The sequence below is a fragment of the Haemorhous mexicanus genome, chromosome 18 (assembly GCF_027477595.1).
Source record: "Haemorhous mexicanus isolate bHaeMex1 chromosome 18, bHaeMex1.pri, whole genome shotgun sequence".
Lineage (NCBI taxonomy): Eukaryota > Metazoa > Chordata > Aves > Passeriformes > Fringillidae > Haemorhous > Haemorhous mexicanus.
The window spans coordinates 15,610,471-15,633,679 of record NC_082358.1 but is presented as its reverse complement, the minus strand read 5'-3'; the positions used below and the strand labels follow the sequence as shown (position 1 = coordinate 15,633,679).

Here is a 23,209-nt window from a genome sequence, read left to right as displayed (position 1 = left end):
GCTTGTTACTGCTGATATGGTGACTCTTGGTAAGATGGATGAGGCAATTCTAACTTCTCCCAATGCTATATATCAATTTAATCAACTATTCAAGTAGTAGTGCACAAATACTAGTGGTTTCTGGTGTCACAACATCTTCCAGAGGCTACTCTTATTAATATGTTGTCTAAAGATACATGCATTGCTCTGGGTTGGAAGGTCATGGAAACAACTGTCAAAAAGCCACAACACCAAAGCAAAGCAACAGAACAATTATCCTGCAGCAGAGAGCTCCAGCCTCTTTTACCAAGCACCTAACACACTGCTGAAGTTTATATCCACTGAAACAGAAAAGCCGAATTGCCTCAACAATCCTACACACCAAAGCATGTATCTGTTTAGTGGCTGTCAACAGTGGCTACAGGCTGCCTCAAAGAGTCTTTGGGTCACTGTCCTACATGTTCTGTGCAGTGTGGCACTAACACTCAAAAGCAAGTTTTGCCAAGTTCTCTTGGCCCTGAATTTGTGAAGGTAATGATAAAATATTTCTGGTTTGCAAGTCTTTTTACACCACAACCATGGTGATTTGAAACTTCAGGACAAAAGCCATTCTGTTTTCCCACCCACAGTCACTAGTTACTCAGTCTCCTCAAAGCCAGCTACTAATGGGCTCAAATGTATGGACAAACCAGAGCTGTGTCCCTTGGACAGGCATAGTTTGGGCATTCCACAGAAGATGACAATGCCACCCATGCTCCTCCTTGCTAATCTGCCAGCATGATTTCTACCAAGAAGAACAAAAAGCTGAGTGTGTTAAAATTGTTGATTATGGACCAACAAATGAACTGCATGGCAAAGGATACTGAGCAGAGGCCTATCAACCATGAGAGTTTAGCTGCCTTTAAAATCAGAAGGGTATCTGTGGGAGTGGGGGTGGGGACAGAGTTATTTTAATTCTTTGCCTTTTGAATTCTGAGACTTTCGCTGCTCATACACTGATTCCACAAGCTGGTCTCAATTTGACTGAAGCACAGGCTTCACCATACTCCATCACACACCTCTGCTGTACAACTATGGACCTTTTTATTCAGAGATACAACTTCATAAAACTGAAGCTGTCAGAGCCCTCCTTTTGGCATTTAGTGACAATTTACATGCTTAAAAAAATAAGGAATCCTAAATGCCAAATAATTTTTGTTTGTAAGTTTTAAGAACAAAGGAATGTAGGCACATAAAGAGACAACAGAATGAGAGAAAAGAAAAAGAGGCAATACAAATTGCATGAGACTAAGTTCCCGAGAAAAACCAAGAAGAACTGTGTTCAAGCTGCAGGTGGGTAGCTTGGACACAGCCAGGCAATACAAGCACCATCAAAGGCACTGACATTGAGAAACCCAAACCCCTAGTATAGCTAGAACTACTATCAAATGTCTCTTGATATAAAGCTGGTAATTACTGCTATTTGGATCATTAATTACAGATCATAAAATAGCATTTTTTTCTCATTAGGCTCAAAGAGCACTACGTCTTTCAGAAACAATTCTGACAAAATAGCACGTAAGTCTTAAGCAGATTTTACACACTACTTCTGCTGCTGTGGCAAACAAAAGCATCCCATTCCACTGACTCATGGCATTTAACGAAGCACAACTTTGATACAGCAAAAATAACCCAGGAATCCTGAAAGGAGATCTCCCAAAAACAGATGATCAGGCATATGCTCAGGCAGATCATATCTTGCAAGCAGATTTCAGAAGCAGACTTTAAAAAACAGCACCATCTGGATCAAATTTGCAATTCTATCCATAAATAAGAAGGGACAGCTTGTGGCACCACTGCAAGCATATTTATAAAGTGTGGGAATACCAGACTGTGAGGCAAGAGTGCTAGGGGGAAATTCTGTCTACAGCAGCGAAAGATGTAGCTGAACTACTAAGGAAGTGGAGTGAGGAAGCCACTTCTTAGCAAAAGAAAACTATCCAGGACAAGGACAAGTGGAAATGAGGCAGCTGAATGCCAAGAATTTAGAAAAAGGTAAAGCCAGCAAGGTTTTGGAGTTAAACTGTAACTTATGAGCAAGGGTGAAATTCATTTGACTGCACAGTAAACTTCTTTCTACTGTGGTGCTCCTGTGTACAGAGACAGCAGAGCCAGGCATGGAGGGAAAGCTGACAGTGTCTGGTTTCCCCAGGAGAACCCAGAAAGAGAATTTCAATGTACAACTGAAAACGGTCCAGTGATTTATATCTTTGAGAATCCAGGCAGACAAAGCACACTTATTCTTTTGACCCAAGTGACTAGCCAGAAATGTGGGGGGAATTACATGCTGTCCCAATTAGGAGGAGAAAATTCTTAAACAAGTTAGGTCATTTTGCTTCAACTGACAGAGGATATTAGTATTCTCACAGTCACATCACAAATTTATATTGTCATCTTCTGGATTGCCACAGAATCTTCAAGTCACCCTACTTTCAGGACATATTTGGAACCAGAAATAAAACAAATTACCTCTTAAAAAAAATGATTACTTAGGCAGTCATTTTACATTATTAACCTCACCCAAATGTGAAACACCCCCCAGTACCACAGGATGTCCCCCATGGTATCTTTCCTACCACTGGTAACAGCCTCATAAAACGGGACGTCACATTTTTACTTCAGTGAAATGCATAGTCCCAAGATTACTTTTGTTTCACTTTCTAAAAAAAAAAAAAAAAAAAAAAAAAAAAAAAAAAAAAAAAAGTCCACACTTTTAATGTGTCTTTAGGGATTTCTTCTGTTTTTAAATATGCTTGGCTTTTAGAGAAGTCAGGGTAAATTGCTTGAATTGACTTACAAAAGTAAGTCACATTTACTTCGTTAAGAACTAGAGTGATTTAGGACTCTAACACCTCTTTTCTTGGTTATCCCTGTGCTGCTGGAAGCTGCTGTCCCAGCTCTCAGCCAGTTTATGTGAGCTGTTCCTCTGCCTCAGCACCACGTCAGCCAAAGAAACACCTCAAACCAAACTTCCTAACTTTTCACTCAGATATATTAATGAGCCCTCACAAATTTCAGTGAGACCAAAAGGAAAAGGGTTATGAATACAGAAAATCCGGAAACAGGAAACAATCGGTCCGGGAAGCTGCCTAAGAGCTTTTGGCACGCTGCGATCCGCCGGCGCACTTCTGAAGGAGCGCAGCCAGGGCTGCCTGTGCTGACTGGCACAGCACACAGCTCTGCTGGCCCAGCGGCCACGCAGGACATCCTTGGTGGCAAATCCAGACAGGGAAATATGGACTGGCCCCTCGCTTTTGGACACAAACACTCAGGGTACAAACAGCACAGGATATGAAGTGGCGTGCCAGGCGGCTTTTCAGTTGCTTTTGAAGGGAATAGCAGACCTGTGTTCCCACCACTGAAGCGAATCTATACCTCCCTGGCATTTTATTTAATGAAAGATGTGCATGGTATGAAAAAAAATAGCAGGTTTTTCTTGGTTCATTTTGATGGTTTGCTGAAGAAACAGCCACTGCAACTGTAGCATTCGAAACCTGGAAAGAGCTGCTAGGGAGGAGCAGCTTCATCTAATATTTATCATCACACTCTTTATGCAGGAATACCCTACATAACACTTCAGATTCTGCCAAGAGTTCCAGCTCATGCATGCTTTAGTAGCTGTACCACACATCAATTGCTTATGCGTTTGGAGTCATCATTGCTATGTAAACTCATTGAGACTCTACTCAAATCAGTAACAGGCAAGAATTCACTACAAAAAAAACCCAAGAACTCCATAATTCTGCTGACAACTGAATATCATGGTACCTAGACACACAACAGACAGGGACATTTCTATCTAGCTCCTGTCACTGCCTGATGTTTAGACTGCTGGGAAAGACAGACTTTCTCCTTAAGAAAAGATCTGTAAAATTATGAGTGAAGACAGAAGTTATTAACTTAGACAAATTCCACTTAAATGCACATTACAGTGGACAGGTCATATACCTCTAAATAAATAGCTTTGCAATGAAAAAAATGTGAGATTTCTGTCACTGGTGCCACAGCTGGTGTATCATTAAACAAAACAGGACACTTGAGCCCAAACTACTCCCCATACACCCAAAAAACAACAACAAAAAAAACCAAAAACAAAAACAAACAAACAACAACAACAAAAAAAAACACCAAAAAAACCCACCAAACAGAAAAAACCCCCAAACACATACAAAATTTGCTTTCACTTCATTCCAAAGTCTCAACCCTCCTGACCAATTCCACCAGCTCAACTGAAACTTGCTTACACAGTAAATACAACAAAATAGCATAAGCCTAGAAAACAGAAGCAGACTAAGACAGCACGTTTCTGTTCTTCCTTTGAAACTGCCACTCAAATATCATCTGTATTTAACATTTCTTGTTTCTAAAAATCAAGGTAAGTGCCTAGTCCTCAGCCACTCCAGCTGCCATCTCCCAGTCAACTACAAACTGTTAATTAATGTGCATTTGGGCTAAGGACTGTGACTCTCATTTGCAAACTGATTTTAAAAAGACTGAAGCAATTTTTTGTCCTCTGTTCTGTTCCTTTCTCTCCTTAAGGTTAGACCTCTGTTTCTGACAAGACTGCACCTGTTGCTTACACACTGCCCTCTACAACTCAACATTTAAGCATTTAAACAAACTGCTGTAGCCTTTAATCTGCATTTATAAAGAAAGCTGCAGCAGCTGAGGAGACAAACCCAGACACCCACTGACACTATGGGATTTCACCTCCAAGCAGTGGGGCCAAGCAAACAGGCATGGCAATAACTGACATGGTCATCTCACATGAACATGCTTGCAAACATAAATCAAAGCTCCAAGCAGTGAGTAAGAGTGAAATTGGTGGGAATATCTTCTGGTTTGGTCTACTGCACTCTAAGATAACTAAATAAAATATGGATTCCAGGATAATGACATATTGTATACACCAGCCTTTCCAATTGCTTCTAATGGCCAATACTGAAACCACGACCTCAAATCATGCGCAATATTAATGTTGTATTGTGTTCTGCATCAACCAGTCCTGGTGGACCTTCACCTGTCCGTCTCCTTTGAGCCATGCAACAGTGGCAGTGCTCTGCTCCTGCAGGAAGCTGAAGACCACGTTCTCTTTTTTTCTTTCCCCTCGGTACAGGGGTACTTGCTCCTCACCTCATGAACTGCTGGAGTGAAGCAGAACAGAAATAGACTGTGGAGAGTTCGTGATGTGGGACACAAGACGCAACAGGATGCAGTAGGGTGCAGAGATGCAGAACTGAGGAAACCAGTCCAACCCCACCTCATGGTACAGCACCCACCAGAGCAGGTGTCTCAGCAGGTCTTGGTTTTCTAGACAGGTCACATCAGCTGGCGAATGAGAAGAGGCAGGTAGTGCTCCTATGAGGGCATGACTCCACCTCTCCACACACCACCTTCACTCAAAATCTCACCAGCCTCTTACGCGAATGGCTCAGGAGTCTCAGGATTTGCAGAGATGTATCAGGCGACTTTTTTATTTTGGTACTGGTTACTTTGAATAAAGTAGTCATGGCCTCTCAGAGTCAGAACTGGTGAACAAAAATCTTTTTATATGAAAATAAGGAGAATTTTTAAGGACAACACCCAACAAGTATGGACTGAAGAGGTACCTTTAAAATGAACGAAAAGGAAAGAGGTGAGGCCTTAGAAGATCGGAATTGTGTAGAGGGGTATGAAATCTACCAAAAATAAATACTCTTGTCCCAGAGGACAAGTTTCCATGGTGAATTTCTGGATTAAAATACTTCTTTAATTCACCTTCACACTTCAAGTCTGAAACTTGGAGACAGAAAATTACAGAGGAAGAAATTTCCTTTCTGTGGCATCTCTGAAGTTCCAGCTCCTCACCAAGAAAAAGAAGTGCAGAGAAGGCACATAAGTGAAATGTTTCTAAATATTGACTTTTGTAAAAACTTTTCAACATTTCACCTTGGATTCAGCTTGGCATTAGACAGTTTTACCTTGTTTGACCAAACTGTTTTATTCTAGTGAATGCAGGGGCATTCAAATCCCTGTACAGCAGTACATTCAAACCACGGACATTTTCACTTCGTTTCTGTCTTTTAAAGCCTTTGTGCTCAGTGTGTGCTTGATTGCAGAACCCAGGCTTGCACTTGCTGCTTTAAAAAGTACTTCTGCATCGTGTTGAGAAGGATTTGTTTCAGCAGCTAGCACAGGCAAGCATGACACCAGATGTCCAAGTGCTTGCACTTGGACTTGCTGAGATTTTAGCAAGAGCACAACTGCCACTGAGTAATTCTGAGACCTAACATAGCTTCTCTGTTTACATTTTTACTACTCCCTGAGAGTATTGGGAAAGTGCTGACTGGCAGTTCCTGAAGGCCCAAGACTTACACTCTACACCGTGGGTTCACACAGGAACACTTTGGCAGGAAGACTCTCCCAGCACAGTCTCCTGCATGCAGCAGAGGTTCTCCCAGAAAGGAAATTGTTAATGCCTCCCATCCCCATGGATTCTTTGTTTGTGCACAGAGACTGCCTCTGGTTATGCCCAGCAGTCCTCCTGGAATTGAGTTAAGACCACCAATTCCAGTGCTAACTGCCAAGGATGTGTCAGCTGGATGTTAGAAGACTGAATTGAAGAATTAACATTCTTGTTGCACTATTTCACAAAAAAAAAAAAAAAATCACATCATTTATGTGACTGTGACATCTTTTCCTCAGCTTTTTCTCCTAAAGGAGGTAGGAAATGGAGACAAGGCTCCGTTAGTTACTTCATTGGCACCCTTTGTACAACTCATTTTGCCTTTCTGCACCTCAGTTTCTCCATCTGCTAAATACTGGTGCTCTGTTTTGAGAAGATCCAGCCAAAAAAAGTGCTGCATGAACCAGTATCTTTATTCTTAATGCACATCACAACAAAATTTTTTTCTTCTTTAAGTGAAATAGTCTGAAAAGTTTCTTTCCACAGGATTGAACTGGTTTTTGATACCATGCTGCCCCAGCAGCTCACCCAGAGCCACATTAAAAGAGAACTGATGTCATGCAGCCTTGCCTCCACACACCACCTGGACATGGTAACTGCTGCCACTGCAACTTAATTCTTGCTTGCTGTTTGCAAATTTCAGTTCCTCTGTTTGTGCGCTGTAAAAATTTTGATTCATACTTTACTTTCCAAATATTGTGGCTTTTCTTGTGCAACTGCTTAAGAAGGATGGCCTGTATTGTGCAAAAGGATCTCTTATGACCCAGCACATGCACAGTATAACAGACAAAGTTCATTAAGAGGCTGGTTGTTCTTTCTAGCTTTATTTCATGTCAAGATGCATATTATCAGTTTTTTAATAGAGGCCACAGTGGAAATACCAGATGTGCCTTGCTGTTCATGGTTCTCATCCTACAAGCAGAAGGTGCTGATACTGCAAGGTGACAGGCACCTACTAGAACAGGCTGAGCTTTCCCAGCTCCTCCTGGCTCCTGCACCCCTCAGGATGAAGTCTGTCGAGGCAGCAGAATCCCCAAAAGGCACTCTGCCAGACATCGTGCAAAACAGAGTATCACCCCACATATTCCTTCTTTTCTGATCTTCCTCTGGTACTCGGTATAACTGCAGAAAACATCCAGCACCCTTCACCAACAGGTCGCTCCATAAAGCAAGTTTCATCAGCTTGATCTGTTCACCATGCCAAAAATCAAGATGAAGCCGAGCACACTTGGAGAAAGAAAAGCTTACTTAACAGTCAAAAAGAGGAAAACACACATTTCTTCAGGGACTGTTTTGCTCACTAAGTATTGCCACATTTGGCAAACATACAAAAAACCCAACCCAAGCCAACAACAAAAATCAAAGCAAAGTAATAAAAACTGTGCATAAGTGTTAATTTATAACAACAGAACTGTCCACAGCTGATTTTTTCAGAGAACCACATCAGCTAGTGAATAGCAAAAGATTATGTAAGGATGTCATACGTCTTAGTGACCTGTTCTAACCATGGAAGTATTTACTTCAATACAGAAGTATTGATCTGTGCTTCTTTTTGACTCCTTCCATTCATCTAAAACCAATACTCTTTCCAATTGCGTTTAGTTCAAAAGCCTGGACTATACTTTCAATTCAGTGGTCCAATTTTGTTTCTAAATGCTTTTTGCTCTTGTTTCCTAACTTCTAAGTGCAGTTATTCTGGCAAATGCTTCTTCTAAGCATTGAAGGATGAATGCACAGAAGTGCAAAAAGTCATCTACAGTAAGATTCTCTGTCCTTCCACAATGGCTTTGCAATCATTGGAAAGGAAAGCAGCAGCAGCAAGAACAAGGAGGCAATGCCACAGCCAGAGGACTGAATCCAGCACAACCCTGGGAGCTCAGTGCTGACAAGGTTGAAGGCCTGCTCAGTAAAAAGCCCAGCAAAACAGGTACTGCAACACTCAATGCACTGCATTTCATGTCCTCTCTACCATTTAAAGACTAGGTTAAAAACTCCCACCGTACTTTTCTCTGGAATTAATAACTTAATTGGTGAATCTCACTGTTCAACTATACCTCCCAAAAATACTGTCTTTGGTCCGCATAGCCTGAAAACCATCACTTATTTAGTGACAAGTTTTCAGAACACATTCTCCTTGTGAACAGACGGCCTGTGCCAGCACAGAGGATGGGACATGTATTTGTTACAGTGGTAGTTTCCCACATACATTTTTAAGAGCCAACAAAGGAGACAAACTCTGTGAAAAGTGTCTCCCCAATACGCATCTCTCATTTTCCTGTTGAGGGATCATGCCTCTGACAAACCAGTGCTCAAAGCAAATGCACTTCTGCAGCTCTCTGGAAAACTTCCCCCACTGTTCTGCCTTTATTGTCTTGTCAACACCCTCTCCTCACAAACAGCTGCTTCGCATCTGAACTGATTTCTGAGCACAGTTTCAGCAATACAACAAGCAGAACCTCCAGCACCCAAAGGGATATGAGCTAAAAAATTATATGCAAGTGTCCAGTGATTATCATTTGAAGTCTTTCATTTTCTTCAATAAAAAAATGAAGTAAATAAAGGAGAAATGATCATGCACCCTTCATATGAAGGACCAAAGTACCTTCAGTCAACAGTATCTCAGCTGAGAACTGTCAGTGTTGACACTGAATTAGGTAATTAACATCCAGTTCCTTTTCACACTGTCCTGAAGTAGTTGACAGCCATTCAAACTGTATTTCCTTTCTGTCTCCTCCTCCACAGATTAAACAAAATAAAAGATCCCAAGTAATGATAGCAAGAGTCAGTAATGGCAAAAATCTAAGGAAGGCTGATAAAACATATTTCTAGCATTTCTGACCTGGCACCTAGAATTTTCACGTAATAACAAAGCATCAGAAGTAACACCATCCACATCAGCAGCCTGAAGGAAAAGCTAGCACTGGGTCTGGGTGTCAGCTCCAATCTACCAGAATCCTGCTTTAGGACTAAGTGCCAGAGACTGGGGTGTGACCTAGGCTGTGCCTCCACTGGTGAGCCTACAGGGCCAGGACGTGCACCTGAGCCTTGCAGTTCTGGGAGAAAACTGGGAGAATGTTTCTGGCCTGGGCCTACTAGCATTGTCCCAAAGAGCTGTGAGGCATGGTGCCAGCCAGGGCAGCCCAAGCACCATTCCCAGCAGGCAGTCCCACTGCAGCCATCCTGCTTGGAGACTGCAGGTCAGCACTGCAAGGCAGGACCAGATCATGCCAGTTGGCCACAGGGCCAAAGAGCAAAGCCTGGCACTGTTCACTGCATTTGTAGCCTACGTCTCTTGCTTAACAATACAGGGCATTAACCACTGACCAGGTCTAATAACACAGATAAACTTTTGCCTTCTCCTCTGTGACCTACATATTAAATAGCACACAGCCTACACATGTATACTTACATTAAGCTTGTCCATTTTCCCCACAACAACATGGATGCTATTTAAGAATCAGGTTTGAGAGTCCTAAAAACTTTCACAGCCTTCTGTTACTGCCCCTTCATGCAAAATGGAAGGGGCTTCTTTAGCCACCTAGTGATGAGGTTAACAGCCACGGCTCCCTGTGAGGTGACATTCAAAGCAGTTGCCAGATAAGACAAAAAGTCCCATGGGATCAGAGACCTTGCTATGTAGCTGAAACCCACCCACCTATCTGAGATAAGAATTTGCATTTTAGTGAGTTCTTATCAAGAGTCTGCCACCTAAGCAAGGCCCTCCACCAGTGACACAGACACTTTGAATATAAGGGAACTCCTCTCATTGTCAGCTTCCTCAGCATCCAAAATAATCCTGAATGCAACCTTTCGTGTTTTCCCCTCTTTCCTGACAAGTATTTCCCTTATGTATCCCAAGACAGGTTGTTCCAAATTACCCAAACCGTGCTAGGATGCCAGAAGCATGAGCAGGCAAAACTTCCAAGACAGAAGTGTTATCACGAATGTCATTTACTGTAGATAAAAGAAGATGTAAGAGGGTATGGATGATGTTGTTAGGCCTTTTTTTAAGTCTAAGCCCACTTTGTCATGTACAAAGGTAGTAAACATCTGGAAGACATCCAGTAAAATGAGACTCATGAGTTTAAAGCCGTTTCTTGGTGAATTGCTCAGATCCCAAGGATAAGCATCACTCCTGGGTGGCAAGCTCAGCAGTCAGTGACACTGGTGCAAAGGACTGCAGCAACCTCTCTGCAGAAGAGGAAGGGAAGGGGCAAGCAGCATGCCTCTCAGGCATCAGCATTTGCTCATTCTGACACCCTGGGCCAAGACATGTCAGCAGAAAGGATGTGGGTTTGGTGTCACTGGCAGCAGGCTCTGGTTCACAACTAAACCAGCAGCCTCATATGTGCAAGCCAGACTCCTGACCCGAGCACATCAAGTTCCACACCCAAAACACACAGGGAGAAACAGATCCTAACACAGGCTTGAGGCAGGAGCCCTGGAAACGCTGGTCCTATCCCTTAGCTAGTGGTAACTTAACAACTGACAAATCCACAGGGAGTATATAAACAGCACTCTGCCTATCAGATTGTTTGCTCCTTCTTTTTTTTAAATTGAAAGTGTGTTACTGAGCCAAATAAATTAGGACTGGTCTACAAAGATTTTTAAGGACTAAACAACTACATTTGTAAAAAAAAAAAAAAAGTGTCCTCATTTTAGATAAGCAAAGTGGTTTGGGAACCAACAAATTAACCTGTTGGCACAAGAAATGACCACAGCAAAACCAGAAGTGCAAAATGAAAGGTTAAGAATGGTCACAAAATTTACTCCATGAGTCATGAGACATCAGATTAACTGCAATAAGGTATTATTTCTATGGTTGATATGCTTCCATAAAAATAATTTCAGCAACGGGAATAGCTGAGAATACTGAGAATGACCCAGAATCCTCACATGAACCTAAATGTTCCTGTAACTCAGTTCCACAGTCCCATCATCTCATACCAACTTTTTAATAATCAGGACTCAGAAATTTGTCCCTCTCTGCAATTCAAAGATACATGACATAAAATTGTCACTGTTTCCAGAACTGTAGGAAGTGTCATTGCCAGTTCTTGTGCTGATAGCACTGGGTGAAAGGGCAGACAGGCCTAAGATGAGCCTCACAGTGCCAGAGCAGTAAATTCTGCCTTTCTGTCCTAGGCTTGTCCTATCAGAGCAACATTCAGCTTTGGGCACTCAGTGTCTCCTGGCCTGACATGTGGCATTCAGCTGTGTAAGCAAGGAGGAAGACTCATTAGGAAGGGTGAAGGAACTGTTTTCTCATCACAGAGCTGTTTTCTCTTATTCTGCTCTTGAGAGCTGCAGTTCAAAGGGAGCCAATGTCTCTTCACATGAATGGCACCTAGAGAAGGGCGAAGGTGACATGCAGAAGTCAGGTGTTGTAACCAGACAGCCACCCTGAGGTTCTGTCCCAGCACAGATCCACTGCAGATCTCTATGTCTGCTACAGCCTGACTCAATCACACCTGCAGAGGTGTGTGAAAGTTTTAGTCGTGCCTGACTGGGTAATTAAGCAGGACTCTTCATCTGCAGCGATGTTTTAATCCAACACTTTGGTGAGATCTCAGGCATGTTGTTGGTGCAATCCCCAGTCCAAGCCTCAATTTGTGGCACAGAAGGGAAAAGCAGTACAAGGTACTGCTCAGTCTAGATGAGATGGATGTGCAAGAACTGCATTGCTCCACAAGAAGTCTTTGTAACCAGTTGAGAAAAGACACGGTTGCTTATTTCAAGTCTTTTCTTGTCACTAGCTGTACTCACTCCTGGTAACCAGGACAGGCTGCCATTTGCACAGGAATTTCAAGCATCATCAAAACCAAAAGATACATCACCATTTACATCCTAAACCACACTACAACTGTGCAAGGCCTATACCATTGCAGGCTGGAAATCCACTGGAGAAACAAAAACAGAACAGGGATTCTACAGCTGGAAAGAAGCCAGAAATTCACACAGTCCCTTTATATTTCCTTGTAAGTGCCTGAAGCAAACAATAAGCAGGCAACAGAAATGAGTAATTTCTTGAAAGCTTGATCTGTCCCAGACTCATCTGGGTGCCCAAAGGCAGACAGTGCACATGGGAGATCCTGCTTTTTCAAGCCTCAGAAACCCTCTGTGTCGGGTGCCTCTGGGAGTGCCAGGATGGGCACACAGGAAAGGGGGCCTGCAAACACATCACCCTGTACCCCTTGGGAGGGCGAGCACTGCACTTCCAGGGCACCCCCCAGGAGTCTGAATACCTGACTGCTCCCGTAAGTGCTTTGTGCTGGCACCTAGTCCCAGCTGCTGGTGTGAGCAATGAGTTGTTCCCAAATGCAGGCACAAACTCAGGCAAACCTCTCTCTCCTGTGACAGTAATACTCTGTATACTGCACAAAACCTGTAAGTAATCCACTGCCCCTCTTGGTGCTGCTGAAGCCTTGGGAGTGCCTTGCACCTGGTGTTTTGGGCTCTAGAGCTCAGGACACAAATAGATTAGAGAATCCAAATAATAGAACAGGAATTATCAGAAGTAAAATTAAATAGTTTTTGAGAAAGAAAATTAAATAATTTAACAATTTAGCATAATCTGAAGCAAAATGTGAAAACATTCTTAAAATATTTAAGGGATTGACGCAAAGGAAAAAAAGAGCACTAAAAAGATTAGACATTGTTAGGCATTAAGAAGACATCTCTAATACTAACAACACCTAAAGACCAGGATAAACCACCAGAAATGAAGATCTTTCCATATCAGAACATGATGGGATGGTTTGTCAAGATTCTCTCCAAGGCTACGTTTCATAATTCCACGATACAATGTAAAATTGAAGAATTACATTTCTCCCCCTTGCAAACCAGTACTCCTGCCCATGGCAGAAATACTGCGTGACCTAAGGAGTGGAAAATAATCAAAGCTTTTAAACTTTTTTTCCTCCCATATTTAGGGACAAACAAGTTTCCCTAATGGGTACCAGTCTGCTTCCTGCAAACACCAGCTGAAAATGTTGTAAAGTCAGACTTGCACCCAGCTGTGTCCTGAGCAGCTCCAATACTGGGCTCTCTGCGATGCTGGGCTCCCTTTTGGATCTGCATGCCCTCTCTGCCAGAGCCCGGGGTCTTTGTGCCTCCCCTCCCTCAGCTCCCACAGGGCTATCGCAGGAGAGTCTTGGTGCAGAGGCACCAGCGTGGCTCTGGGAAAGCCCAGGGCAGCCAAGCACTCCCTCCTCCCTCAGAGATCCTGGCACACCTTCAAACAGCAACTGGCACGCCTGAAATGAGAGGGAGGGACAAACAGCAAAAGGGCTGATTGATCACAGCACAGCACCAAGAGGAGGGAGAGGTGCAGAGCCAGGAGGAGGTCAGACACCTCATTCCAAAGGATGTAACAAGACCAAAGCAGGTCTGAGATAAAGGGTAAAGAGGGTCAGATGCACACCAAGCTGGAATGAGTTAAGGGAAGCAAGGAGAAATTAGTTTCTCACCTGTATGGCAGTAAACTGGTGAAACTACACAGGGGATTTATTGATATTTTCTCACCATGGAAATTCTGTGAGAATGCAAAAAGAATAAACACCTTCTTTCACATAAAAACCTGCTGTACTCCTATGTAACTGACTTGTAAAGCCTCACTGCAAAAGGCACGGGCTCGGCACACTATTTTCAAAGCGACACACTAAGCTCATACAGCTCAGAGCAGGAGAGAACCTGGGTATTCTGGATCCTCCAGCCCTGATCTTAGACCCGTGGCTGCAAACTGGGCTATCAAGACCACAGCTCTGAAAATATTTATTCATCTGAGCCCTTCTCTTTGCTTTGTTTTGCTTTTCAGTGTCTCTGAAATTTTGCTTCATCCTTCTACATCCAGACTGTTCTCTTCACTTTCTTTCTTTGTATCTGGGGCAAAAGAACCTTTTAATCTATTTGCATTTCAGCCTTTGGCCACGGATTTTGCACTACACTTGGTCTAAATAGAGAACTCTAGAAGTGGAATTGCCTACCCAAAATTCAAGAGTCAAAACAAAAGCCCCTAAAAACTCAGAAGCATTCTTATTTTGCTAATGTTCTATCTTCAATTCGTGCTTTACAACCAGAAGGGCTACAGAAATGTCATTTAAAATTAAATCCATGATCTTCCTCAATTTGCATACATCAGGAACCAGGCTTAAAAACACAAAAAAAGCTCTGTGACTTTAAAACTAAACAGAACATCTTTTGCAGTTCTAACAACTGGCTGTAGGTGACCAACTGACCCAAAATAACAGATCAGCAAAGGTAATTTAGATCACTTCCAAACAATTTCCTTTCCCATCTCCTTCCTCTCCCCCGAACGCTCTTTTAGCTATCTCCTAATAAAGGAGCAACATTCCCAAACCATATGGTTCACCTTCCAGAATCAGCGTTTATCTGTATCTGCTGAGGGTGAGCAGGCAGAGAACAGGGTAGGACAGGAAACCACAGCTCACAGCTGAGACAAATGGTCTGTTTGCTACTCTGTTAGAGCACCAGAGCCTCATCTTGGATGCAAACAAGATTGTGAAATAGAAAGGGAAGGAGGGGGGGGAAAGACCAAACAAAGCCTGTGATGCTTATCATGTTTCAAGATGGGTGGAGTGCAAAACCCAGAGACAGATCAATTACACCTACAAAGCGAGCAAGAAAGAGGAGCAAAACATAAATATTTTGAGTCTGTAGGATGTGGGCTAATTTATCTGATGGCACATGTCCTGATGTAACATTTATACAACTGACAGGATTGAAGAGGACTTCTAGTTTTCATACAGAAATAAAGGAATGCATGATACTAAAACCTAAAAATAGTATTGGTACAATTACTTATCCAATTTGATACCTAGCTGGTAGCAATTCACCTTTCCTACTGTTTTCACACCTGCACAGAACAAGCAGCAATTGCTCAAGCTAAAACTACATCCTGTCATTCTGACATTAAAATTTACAAGGTGGTGGTTTGTCTCTGGAAAGATAAAAGAGACATATATATACAATACTGAGAACAATTTGGCTTTATATATTTGCAATTATCTAAGCTGTGGGAGCTGCATGTGCAGGTTTGAGCTGAATTCGGTGAATAAATGAATGTGGGGGAAAAAAGTGATGCAACAAAATACCTACCACTGCAACCCAGTGTACTGGATAACTACTGCTCCAACACTTCCACGTGTAATTCATTATTATATTTACAAAATGGTTAAAAAAACCTTTTAAAAACCTGACTGCCAACTGCTGTGTATTCACTATTTCATCTATTTTCAGAATGATGGTCAACAAGTATGTCTGAAATTGCTCAGGGCTCCTGTGTCTCCCTACTTGAGAGCTGGTCTTCAATTACTGGAATATTAGAGTCAGATTTGACTGGGTTTCTGTGGAATTACCATGCAACAGTCAAACACACCACAACCTTTCTTTCCCCAGCAAACTGTGCATGACTTCTCTGTACCAAGGGACACTCCAAGCAAGAGCAGGCACCTAGAGCCTGGCTAAGCCTGAGGGCTGCACCCTGCAGACACTGCACCTCCAGCAGTGCGCTGGCAGCCCCGCATTCCTGCGCAGGACTGCAGGCCACCAGACAGATGCTGGCATTTATCCAGCAGGTCACTCAAACTAAATTATCACCTGCTGTGATTCCATCACACAAAAAAGAAGTATTTACAAAATTACATAGGACAATACAATCATTTCTGTATACATTACAGAGTTAAAAGAGGCCAAAGGATTCATTGAATCTTAAAGCTTGGAGACTGAAAATCCTTATGGTTTATGATCACACCAGAGACTTAGAAGAGAATTATCTGTCTTTATGCCTTTGAAATTTATCTTACTCCAGAAACTTTTACTAAAGTTCCATTACGTTCTGACAATTTTCCACTTTGCTTCTACTGTGATCAGTAGTTCTTTAATGATGTTAGCAGCAGTACATTTCCATCTGCTCTATGCAATTCTCCCTGCTGCTTAAAAGTTTGGCTGTGTAATGAGCCTTTACTAGTACAGCCAGTAACACAGCTGCATAACTGCAGTATTGTCTATTAATACTCCTGAGTAACACAGCATTTCTTCAAGAATAATTCCATAGTTAGCAATAACACCACCCCTGCCTAAAAAAATGGCAAATAAAACAGGACAGAATATTGTATGCGTATATTCGTAATTAAATCAGTAACTTCAGGTCATCAGCTGTGAGCTGGAAGAAGAGAGTTAGAACTCCATGTTCTAACTTTAATTATTTAATTACAACTTTAATTATGCTTTATATTAAAAGTTTACATACTCATTTTATTTATGAAAACAAAATATGGACCACAATCTTTTAGGTAAAGCAAATAAGGGCTGAGTCCTTATGTTAATAATGAACCTATTTTCCCCTGCATCTTAGTGGGAAAACATTTCTAAACATAGAAAAAGAAAAGAAAAAGAAAACCTTTCCTTAAACATGGTTATCTCCTAAAACAGATGAAAATACTGTAAGCAAACTGAGGTTATTTTGATTCATTTGCAAATGCATAGCATTAAATACTTACAAGATTCTAAATACTTAAGAGAGTCTTGTACATTACCAGGGAACACAGGAAGCTGCTGCTAGCAAGCATCTTCAGTGCTGTGAATAAACCCATAGAATTTAGCTGTTTGCTTTTTAAAACATTGCTTATTGAGAACACTTAATGAGGACTAGGGCTTCAACAGCAAATATTTAACCAGGAGCACAGATTCCCTCACATAAGCACAGCTGTCCCAGCCTACTTAGGGGAAATTCATTATGATGATAGAAGATAGGAGCTTTAGCCTTCCTTTATTTAACCCAAGCTATTGATGTTTCTTAGGCAAAGGAACCCATAACCCACATCTGTCTCATCTCCTTTTTGACAGGAACAAGTTTCCAGAAGATTGGGGTACTGCAGTTCTCCTGCACAAAAGAGTCTTTCAGTGCAGCCAAAATTACATCTGGATCATATGGAGTACAAACCAATTCAGTACAACTCACACTAAGGACAAAACAGCTAACCTTGCCAGTCACACTGGAGCATTACCCTGGTACACTACCCCAGGTAGTGTAACAGTGAGCGTTTATTTTGCACTGGGTAGGTGCTGTTCACACAGAACACGAGCTGGGGAAACACAGATCCAGGGGCAGGAGGGGTGGCTCCTGAGCAGTGATGCCAGCACGCTCAGGAGAGCCAGCAAACAGGAGCTGGGTGGCCTCCTGTGAGGCCAAGCACAGCTGAGAATACAGAGTCCCAGGGCTACAGCAGTACTTTCATCAGTGTCCTAAAGTAAAACTTTTGACCTACAACTGCATCTAATCCCAGTGATTATATAGATGATGTTATCCTTGCACATTGTATTGGCTGTCCAGTGTGGGAGGCGGGGCAGAATTCTTTCCTGTGGGCTGTCTTGTTAGAAGGATTAAGTTATGGCCATCCACATAATTTACGCAGAAAATATTTCACACTCCAAATTTTATTTTTAAAAATTTCATCCCACTACTTCTCCTTTTACCCTCACAGGCTGCAGTAGATCCTTATTCTCCTTTCCTTGGGCTGACAACATTCAGCTATAAGGAAGCAGTTGAACGGAGATTCAGACCATAAGATGTAGGTCAATGACTGAAGAAACTGACGTTATTTAGGACAGCACATGAATATTTGACATGTGCACAAAGTTAAGCCTGTGTATGAATGCTGCTCTAAACTAAGGCCCAGAGATAAGGCAGATCCTATCCCTCAGTGCTTTATTCAAACATAATGACTAAAACACAAATTCCATAGGGGGGTGAAGCTGCACTTCCAGAACCATCACCACAAGATAATGCTATAGCCACTCTACACCTGGTGGCAAGTGCCTCAGAAGGGCTCTGACTGCCAGCAGTGCCAGCCAAGACCTCAGCGAGCGCGCTCCATCAGGATCTCCTCCTGCCATTACCTAGGGCATATTAGTCCCTACTGCCCGAATGAAAACTGCCAAGTTAAAGAATACAAATAAATAAAAGGCCTGTTTTGTTTTTTTAATACATGAAAAACCCATTTAGCTAACACTGTGAATACATTTAGCTGTAAGAACCAGAATTAAAAATATATGTAGCTTGAATCTACATTCTAGCCTGCAGCTAACAAAATCTCAAATTCAGTACTTAGGACAGAGGAGTTTTCTGAGGGATTTTGGTTTTGTTTTGTCTGTAGGGTGGGGCTCTCCTACATCTTAGAAGAAAACCTCCTCGCACTGAGACAGAACCACAGTTCTAAATGAAGCTAACTGGCACTTCAGTTGGAAAACTCAAATTAAAGGCTCGGAGTTCAATTACTGGAGAGAGAAGAGGAGAGTTCGAGTAGAGACTAGCTCATAAAGCAACCACATCCTTGTCATTTATCTTTTATGCTAGACAGTTTTCCACTTTGGTGAATCTGAAAAACACTGAAGACAAACTGATTTTAAAAAACAAACAAACAAAAATCTTGCCAGAAGGAGAGGTCAAAAGGGACCCAGGGTCTAAGCACTTTTAGATGAAACCAGAGTTTAGTCTTTACCTAGAAAAACACCAGAAAGAATTTCTGCCCTTTCAGAAACAACCTTTTAGAAATCTCTGCAGAGACTTCCTTTGCTTTGATTCTTGATCTCTGTGTGATCACTAGTTTATTCTTCTTTTTTAATATATACACATATATGTCTATATATATCTGTTATCTAGTAACTTTTACTACAGGCTTTTCTAGTTATTTGCAGGAGTGTGGTGGTACACAGATGAATTCCACATTTAGAACCTACATAGGAAAATGGAAATATCCAGATGGATTTTTTCTTCTGAACTAGCCCGTGAATAATTTCAGAGACAGGTATAATTGCTTCCACATGCACAGACACACCCGGCACAATAACAAATTTATGTTTACCATTAAACAAAGATACACATACAATATTTATTTATAAACAACTGACAGTAAGGGTAGAATTTCCAAGTGAGTGTAAAAGCAACTTCTGAACAACAACAACCACCAAAGGGACGAGGCATTCTGAGAGCAGACCCGCCCCCGGGTCCGTTCCTGCCACCCCGCGGGGCCGGAGCGCTGCGGGGCCGGCGCTGCCCGCGCTCCGCGCTGGGGGCGAGAGAGCCGCGGCTCTGCCGGCCCCGGGCGGCCCCGGCCCCGGGCCTCTCCAGCAGAAACTCCCCCTCGGCGGTGCGGAGCCGGGCGCGGGCACTTCCACAGCTTGCGCCCCGCCGCCCTCGCAGCCCCCGGGAGGAGCCGCCGGGAGGAGCCGCTCCGCCGCCCGCCCGGCCCCGCCGCGCCCCCGAGGGCGCTCCCCAGCCCCGCGGGGCCACTCACCGACTGCAGGAAGCGGAGGGTCCCCACGTAGTCGCGCTCGGTGCTGAGGATCTCGTTGAGGACGCAGAGGCGGAGGCGCAGCTGGCGGTCCGTGTCCTTGGGGCAGCCGGCGGGCTCGGCGGCGCTGGGGGCGCCGGGCGGCGGCGGCGGCGGCTCCATGGTGGCGGCGCGGGCCGGGCGCTCCGCTCCCCGCTCCCTCAGGAGCCCCCCATGGCCCCCTCGGCCCTGCCTCGCCCGCGGGCCGAGGCGTTACAGCAGCCGGGCGCTGGGCAAAGCCCGGCGGCGGGACATGCCGAGGTAGCGGCGCGGCACCGCCGAATAGAGCGCGAAGGGAAGTCCCGGTGGCGGGGGGGAAGGAGGGACGGGGCGGGCGCAGGCGGCGGAGCCCGGCTCCGGGGGCCGGCCGAGAGCAGCAGGGCGGGGCGAGAGCGAGGGCAGTACGGCTTTGTCATCTCCTCGTCCCGCACACCCTCGGAGTGGCTTGCCCTTGTCCCCACGTCCAGCACACCCTCATAGCCTCGTGTCCTCCTCGCACGCAGCCCCTCTCACGCATCGCCTCTCATCCGCACTCCCTCACCCCCGTGCGCTGCAGACCCCGCACACCTCGCCCTCTGCCCCCCCTGCACTTCACCGTGTGTTGAGTTGCTGCACAGCCCGCACAGCGCGGTCACACAGCCCGCACAGCCCGCACAGCGCGGTCACACAGCCCGCACATCCCGCACAGCCCGCACAGCGCGGTCACACAGCCCGCACAGAGCGGTCACACAGCCCGCACAGCGCGGTCACACAGTCCGCACATCCCGCACATCCCGCACAGCGCGGTCACACAGTCCGCACAGCGCGGTCACACATCCCGCACACAGCCCGCACAGCGCGGTCACACAGCCCGCACATCCCGCACAGCGCGGTCACACAGTCCGCACAGCGCGGTCACACAGTCCGCACAGCCCGCACAGCGCGGTCACACCGCCCGCACAGCCCGCACAGCGCGGTCACACAGTCCGCACAGCCCGCACATCCCGCACAGCGCGGTCACAGATCCCGCACAGCCCGCACAGCGCGGTCACACATCCCGCACACAGCCCGCACAGCGCGGTCACACAGCCCGCACAGCCCGCACAGCCCGCACAGCGCGGTCACACAGCCCGCACAGCCCGCACAGCGCGGTCACACAGCCCGCACAGCCCGCACAGCCCGCACAGCGCGGTCACACAGCCCGCACAGCGCGGTCACACATCCCGCACAGCCCGCACAGCGCGGTCACAGATCCCGCACAGCCCGCACAGCGCGGCCGGACACGGGGCTCACCCCGCGGCACAAGAACACCGCACAGCGCGGTGAACACACCGCGGCTTCCCGCACGAGCAGGGTCTTGCCCCCAGCCCTACAGGCCCTGCCCGGCCCGCCCTAAGAGGGGGTCACACAGACACCGCCGTTTCACGCAGGAATGCACACAGCACAATGGACACAAACGGGCAGAAACAAGAAATAACAGACTTCCATGCCAACAAAGAATAAATACAAAAGCAGGTTTCATCGCTGTGAATCCAAAATGCAGAGGTTTTAAGTTGGTTGCAATTGCTTGTGCAAAGTGAGTGTGCAGCATAAGGGCAGAGACGAACAGGGCAAACTGCACACAAAACCAGGCTGAGAACTGCAATTCAGCATTGCTCCCTCCATTCCCAGAAGGCTAACTTGGTTCATAACGGTGGAGATTCTCCCAGATATCTTCATTCCATCATAAGAACACTGCCAGGCTTTTGTCAAACTACAAATACTTTCTTTTCTCCTTTCTTTTCTTTTTTTTTTTAATTAAGAAAAAAAGTTTAAAGAGGAAGATTTTAAAATGTTAATAATGTGAACTCCTAAGAGGCATAATAATAGAGACACTTATTGGATATACTACCTTAAAAAGCAAACTTAGCAAAACGAAATGTAACAAACAATGTAATAATTGTCATCTTCCCCTGGCTAAACCAAAATATCTCTTGAACTTTTTTTATCTCAACATGGGCTTTTTTATTTTCTCACTGATCATTATTCTGGTTTTTAAGTTCTCTATTCAGGAGTGAGTGTTGGTAGTCTTAACACACCCAGTCATCATCTCAAGGCTTCATGGATATCGGATTACACGGAATGAAAAAACAGCTCTTGGGTCAAGACAAAGTTGCAGCAGGCTGCTGGTCTGCAGTGGAAAAAAAAATATGTCAAATGCTTTCAGCCCTAGGCGTGGAACTATCCTTATTACATGTCAATATTTTATTTCCCCATGTCTCCAATGAGGTAGTCTTGGGGCAAGGTGTGCGGTTATCATGGCTCTCGTGATGCCCTGCGGCAGCACTTTCTGCATCTTCACCAGTGGCAAACGTTCCCCTCACTCCGAGCGGGTCCGAAACACCGTTGTTCAAAAGGGGAAAGGCCTTATCGCCCTGAGTGTCGGGCCCGAGGGAGAAGCACCGAGGGCAAGGACCGGCCAGGGCGACTGCGGGCTCTGTGCCGGTCCCAGCTGCGCCGAGGAGCGCTCTGGGCTGCGGCAGAGCACTGCAGAGCGGGTCTGGGACACGGACAGGGAAGCAGAATTTTTAGAAGGTCAGATTACACTCTAAATTCACTGGTTTTCTTTCAAGCTCTTTACATCTAACCTTTCATTTTCTTCTGAAAGTCACTACAACATTTTCATTTATTTACTCATTTAGTGTCCAGTTTATCTCGTTTAATATCATCAAATGGTTCTGGGGTTTTTTCTGTTTGAGGCAAGAGGCAGGCGGTAAGACTTTCTTTTAAAATATCCTAATTAAATAACAATACACACTGTTAGGAAAAATCGCCATCACCAAAGCTACGCCCCCACCCTGTGGCTGAATGAGAAAGTTGTTAGTTTTAAAGCTGGTAATTTGCTCGCTCTGTCTCCTGTGTTTTCCTCAAAAATCCTACAAGAATTTCATTTCCGTAGCAAGTGCTGAGACAGGAGCCTATCACAGCCTAAGTAGGATGTTTACCGGAGCGATGCCTCCACCGCTGGAGGACAATTGCCTTTTTGTCACCATGGTGTACAAGCTACATTGCTTCAAAACACTCCTCTAGCTTTAGTGGCAGTATAGAAAGCACTACTGCATAAGGATTTTAAAAGGGATGCTACTTGTGACTGGAAATTAACATTAAAGGAAGATTTTTCACTCTTTTTTAGAAAGTGTTTTCTTTTGGCTGTAGGAAAATTCATTTTGGCAAAGTCCAAATTATTGCAGACACAGACGTAATCCTTACTTTTGAATGGATATTCTATTAGTTACTAATGTAGACTTTTATTTTAAAGAAAAAGAATATATAATTAGCCAGCAAGCTTTTTTATTATTGAAGGGCTACTATATGATAACTGTCTGAAACTCCACCTCAAAACATGTTCCTTCTTGCTTGTTTTCTTTTCATTTTG

General features: G+C 44.4%; 1 protein-coding gene across 3 annotated transcripts in view; it reads right to left on the bottom strand.

Moving 5' to 3' along the window:
• PREX1 (phosphatidylinositol-3,4,5-trisphosphate dependent Rac exchange factor 1) overlaps positions 1-20,115 on the bottom strand; it is a 115,695-nt gene extending 95,580 nt beyond the window's left edge. For 2 of the 3 annotated variants that reach the window (XM_059862459.1, XM_059862460.1), the window contains exon 1: positions 19,780-20,114. In XM_059862459.1, the coding sequence (XP_059718442.1) occupies positions 19,780-19,938 (159 nt within the window). In that variant the 5' untranslated portion in view covers positions 19,939-20,114. Of the gene's footprint in view, positions 1-19,779 lie in introns of all 3 variants that reach the window. The other variant, XM_059862461.1, reaches the window with a different exon arrangement.
• Positions 20,116-23,209: the final 3,094 nt, after the last annotated feature.